The 4,557-nt window shown below is 43.9% G+C and overlaps 1 protein-coding gene across 1 annotated transcript; it reads left to right on the top strand.

The window, feature by feature from the left end:
* The first annotated feature begins 494 nt into the window (after positions 1–494).
* On the top strand, positions 495–2,364 carry LOC130154896 (golgin subfamily A member 2-like). Its single transcript, XM_056351578.1, has 3 exons — positions 495–546; positions 793–934; positions 2,255–2,364. Exons 1-3 carry the CDS (start codon positions 503–505, stop codon positions 2,339–2,341), a joined length of 273 nt encoding a protein of 90 aa, XP_056207553.1. The 5' UTR covers positions 495–502; the 3' UTR covers positions 2,342–2,364.
* Positions 2,365–4,557: the final 2,193 nt, after the last annotated feature.

Genomic DNA, 4,557 nt, shown 5'->3' with positions numbered 1-4,557 from the left:
CAGTACACTAATGCAAAGTCTGTAGTCCCTGCTCGGAGAAGAGGCAGAAATTAACATTCTGAATTGTTAATTAACCTTGTAAAGCCCTGTGTTCTCCATGGTCAAGGCAAAGTTCATTCAGGTTTCTGTGACCGCTAATCATATGGTCCAGTTGCTGTCTTCAGATCCGGCACCTTACTTCATTAGTCTTTCCAGCTCCACGCAACAGAAGCGCCACCGAGACCTTGTCTCAGGAGGGTCTCCATCAGGCAGACACTTCAGTATTGATATTCATCCAGAAGTCTGCAGAAATGACCTCACGTTCAGTTAGTAGCATCGCGTTTGAAAAGGCTGAGCAGATTTATTCCTGGCAAATTCAGGAGGTTCTAAGCAACCTGTCCTGAAGGGTTTTGCCAAAGTTCTGATGCTTTCCACTTCAGCTGATGTGCTAAAGGTGAAATATTTTGCTGAAGTCTGCAGCTGAATCAGTCATTTCTTTTTTCTCCAGCATAACGAAGAGTTAATGAAGGAGCTAGAAGACCTGAAACAGGAGCTGTACAAACAAAGGTAAGTCCATTTGCTGCTTGTTACTGCAGAGTAACACTGCTCTTCCCGGTAGAGCCACAAAACATCACAAGGGGCATGCACCACAGGTGGTGACTTGGGAGGCTGGATATTCAGCTTAAAAAAAGTGACTGGATGTGATGTTTCTGTGATTCTGTTAACGACTAGCTGGACTGTAAATTTATGACATGTACTTGCCCAGACCCATAGTACATACAGTGATGCTGCTTTAATTTTGGTTTGTTTCAGCAAAAGCAGTGAGGAAATGAAGCAGAAGAATTCAGAGCTGTCACAGAAGATTCGCTGCCTGTCTTCCAAGATCTCAGCTAAGGATTTGCGTATGGATGATTTGCATCAGAAACTGGAAATCGCTAAACTGAGGATCCAACAGGTGCCCATACTGCTTCCAGGCTGTGAGGGTAGATCACACTGACCGTTGTAAGACTTTGCTTCTGAGAGTGGGGGCAAGGCTTAACCCTTGTTCGGAAAGGAAGGCACAAAACCTCATCAAGGCATCCTCTTGGTCAAAGGCCTTCAGCGAGGCCTCTGAGGAACAGAAGGTCTGTTTGAAGGAGCTGGAGCAGTAGACTGAAAGCTGTTGTGACGCTGGTCTGCGAAAAGAATGTTGTACAATATGAGAGGGTGACTGAACATACAGTGCGTGACAATACGAAGACTTTTCCTGCTTTGTATCTGTTTGGCATTTTGGTTACGCAGCTGTCTCGTGGTCTCACTGAGAAGCCAGTTGAATAGGGGTGGTGTTTGTACCCACCCTTGCAGAAGGTGAATTGGACAATGGTAACTTGAAGGTCAGCTGGGGAAAGTTAAGAGAAGCAGCCAGTTAGGAAGGGAATTCAGGAAGCCAGCTGTTAGCAGTTCAGAGAGCAAGCCGGTGTGAACCTGAGCCTGTGAGGGAAGAAACTGCTCTTTTGTTTATTTTGGGTTTGGTTTTTTTTTCCTCCCCAGTCAGTGGCTTAAGTTACCCTTGAAATAAAGGCAGCTGCTCCTCTTCTGGGAAAAGTACTGTGTGCCAACTGACATGCTCCAGACACTGGCTTTAAATTCCTGACGTGTTTGACAACTTTTAAAATCACAAGCTTTTAGACCATCTGGTCTGGCTGTGTAATACAGACTCTGGAAATGCAAAAAGTTTCTGAGCCCAGTTTTTAGATTAAGAAAATAGGTTTTAATCAAACAAGTTGTAAATACAAAATTGGTAGGGAGGAGCTGTCTAGCTCAGCCTGTTTTACAGGGCTAAAATCTAAGCTTTTTGATTTTAATCTCCTTCCCCCCTCCTCTTTTTTTTTTTTTTCATTGAACATCACCATGAGTTGGAGCACTTTAAGGTTGCAACATGGATCATGTGGCAGGTTACTATCAGGGGAAAGGCTATGCAGAAGTGGCGTGTTAACATTTTGCCATGACTTTTTGATTTTTCTTGGCAGTTGTCAAATCAGGCAGGGAGTCTGGATGCAAAGCAGCAGTTGCAGGTGGCACTGGAGGAGAAGGCAGGCCTGGAAACCTGGGTTGCTCAGGGCTTGTACGGAATGACATCCAGATCTTCATGTCTGTAAAGAAACTTGTGTGGCAGAAGAATGCAGCCTGAGCTTTGTGTTAACACTGGTTTCTTCAGGCTTTATCCCTGAAGCAGTCACTGCCAAATTTATTTAGCCAATATGATTTTCTTTGTGTTTTGTTTTGTTTTGAACAGCTCTCAGGGTCAGTTCACCGGCTCCAGGCAGAAAGAAATCAGTATGGAGAGAAACTGAAGGAGGTGCGGAGAATGTGGCAGCAGTAGGTGCAGCAGTTCTCTGAGCAGGTAACACCAGGGGCAGCATCACAGCTGCTCTAGACAAACACAGGCAGGAGTGAATGCACCATGAACGCTGTTTTAACTTTCATGGTGTGGCCTTGCAGGTCCGTGCAATGGCAGACAAGGAGGCGGAGGAGCATATGGCCTGAGGAGACGATGACGTGGACTCCCGAGTTCAACCAGAAGACCTTTTATTAGTCCAGAACCCACGCTTATAATATCCTCGTTTGCTGTTCCCGCGCCCCATTCTAAATTATCATTGGTTAATCAATGCTGTTCACACACGTCTTGGCTACATATAATTGGTCAATTACTAAGCTGCAAATGCACTGAACTTCTTGCGTTTTTTTTCCTCTCTTCCTTCTTATCTCTGTGGGTTTCATGTTCTCAGCCAGCCACGGAGATGTGGCATCGCGCATCCGCTCTGGCCTTGCTTCATACCCCGTCTTTCTTCCAGGCGTTCAGCCAACCTTATCGTACTTTCTCTCTTCTTTAGCCTTCAAGGCCCTTCACAGGCATCGTGGCCTCCAGCACTGGCCATAAAGCTCTCTACACTTCCCCCGTCTTTATTTTGAACAGAAACATTAGAGGTTAAACTACTTTTGAATCATAGGTCTTACACAGTTCGGCATACAGGGAAAAATGGTCAATAAAACTACAATTACCAATAACAATATTCCTCCGCGTGTTGTAAACTCCTGCAACCGTCTGGTGGTTCCCCGAGACTTGAAAAGATTCCGCAACCAATCTCCCAAAAGTTCCTGCCGTAAGCCCTCTGACATGTCCTTCAGTTTTTGTAACTGACTGTGAATCGACGCGGAACAGCCCGGAAGGTTCGTACAACACATTCCTTAGCGCTGTGCACTGTAGGCTACTGCAGAGGAACGAAGCTGGGTTAATCAGCACTGACAATGTACAGCTGTGGGCTGGCTTCAGGGGCGGTGGGTTGGCTGGTGTAGACAAGGTGCAGCTGTGGCTGGTTCTGTGAAGCGGTTGGGCAGCCGAGGAAGAAGCAGAGAGGGTGAGCGTGCCCTGGATGAGGCGAGACTAGAAGGCAGCAGAGGGACTGCCATGGAGAGTGTGATGGTAAAAGACCTGGCTGCAGCTGGCTCCTTTGGAGAGTGCTGCGACAGGCCACTCTCTGCTGTTCACTTGCCTTCTACAGGTGAGATCACATCCCTCCTTTCTTTCTGTCTCATCCTGGTTTCTTCTCGTGCTCCCTCAAAGTTATGTGACTCTTTGCTGCAGGTTCTCAGCTGCACGTTATCAATGTCGAAACAACCCACTGTCTCTGTTCTCTACAATTCACCCCTGTTTGTGGTTTTTGGTTTTGTTTCTTTGCTGGGTTTTTGGTTTTTTTTTTTGGTAAAAGGTTGCTTTACCATGTTATGGAGTTGTCATCCTTTTTCTTTTGTTTTCTGTCTCATGACTTAATTACCAGTTTTAGCCTTCTTTTATGTGTACGTTCGTACATTTCAGTCGGGTTCACAAAATGTTAAACTTGTTATCGGTGCATTTCCTACAGAGGTCAACATACAGGTTTATGATTATTTAGAAGAACGTGCAATAAGCTATGGAAGTGTTATGAAAATATTTTTCAGGAACTTCTAATCAAATAAATGAGCGTGAGAAATTGTGTTTAACTTGTAAATTCTATATATAAGCTGTTAAGGAACATTTTCTATCCTAACGTGAAAAGATAAAACCTACTTAAGAGCTCTTGAAATCTTGCCCTTGGGTGAGTGTTCCGCTGTGCCTCCATTCTAAAGCATGGAAGTGGAAATTGTGTAGGGCAAAGTTTCACTTTAAATAACTGCTCAACTGTTACTGCTGCTTTTCAAAGAACCTGAAAGCATACAGTGAAGACTTGGAACTAAACAAACAGCTGAATGGACACCTCTAGATTGTTACTGGAATTAAATGCAGAAGTTAACTATAAGTTTCTCAAAATGTTCTGGTTGCTTTGTGTTGGTTGTTTATATAGAGATAGATAGATAAAACTATACACAAACAGGGAAATAAAAAAATGCTTAAAAAAATAGGGAAAGATAATAGTATATGGTATTTATAGCTTAGGCACCTTTATAAAAACAAAAAAATAAATTGTAGAGAAACTGTTACCTGAACATGCAGTACATCCACAACTCTGAATTCATACCGGTTTTGTAGTGTGATATAGTCCTGTATGAACCATAAATCAA

This window comes from Falco biarmicus, chromosome 9 (assembly GCF_023638135.1).
Source record: "Falco biarmicus isolate bFalBia1 chromosome 9, bFalBia1.pri, whole genome shotgun sequence".
In the NCBI taxonomy this organism is placed as follows: Eukaryota; Metazoa; Chordata; class Aves; order Falconiformes; family Falconidae; genus Falco; species Falco biarmicus.
The sequence above is the reverse complement of the archived record's forward strand: the minus strand, read 5'-3'. Positions and strand labels throughout refer to the sequence as shown.

Bases quoted from the DNA above. Each gene is read 5' to 3' on its own strand.
- LOC130154896 (XM_056351578.1), top strand. From the start codon at position 503: ATGAAGGAGCTAGAAGACCTGAAACAGGAGCTGTACAAACAAAG. The intron at 547-792 runs GTAAGTCCATTT...GGTTTGTTTCAG, and splicing joins CAGGAGCTGTACAAACAAAG to CAAAAGCAGTGAGGAAATGA. The intron at 935-2,254 runs GTGCCCATACTG...TGTTTTGAACAG, and splicing joins CTAAACTGAGGATCCAACAG to CTCTCAGGGTCAGTTCACCG.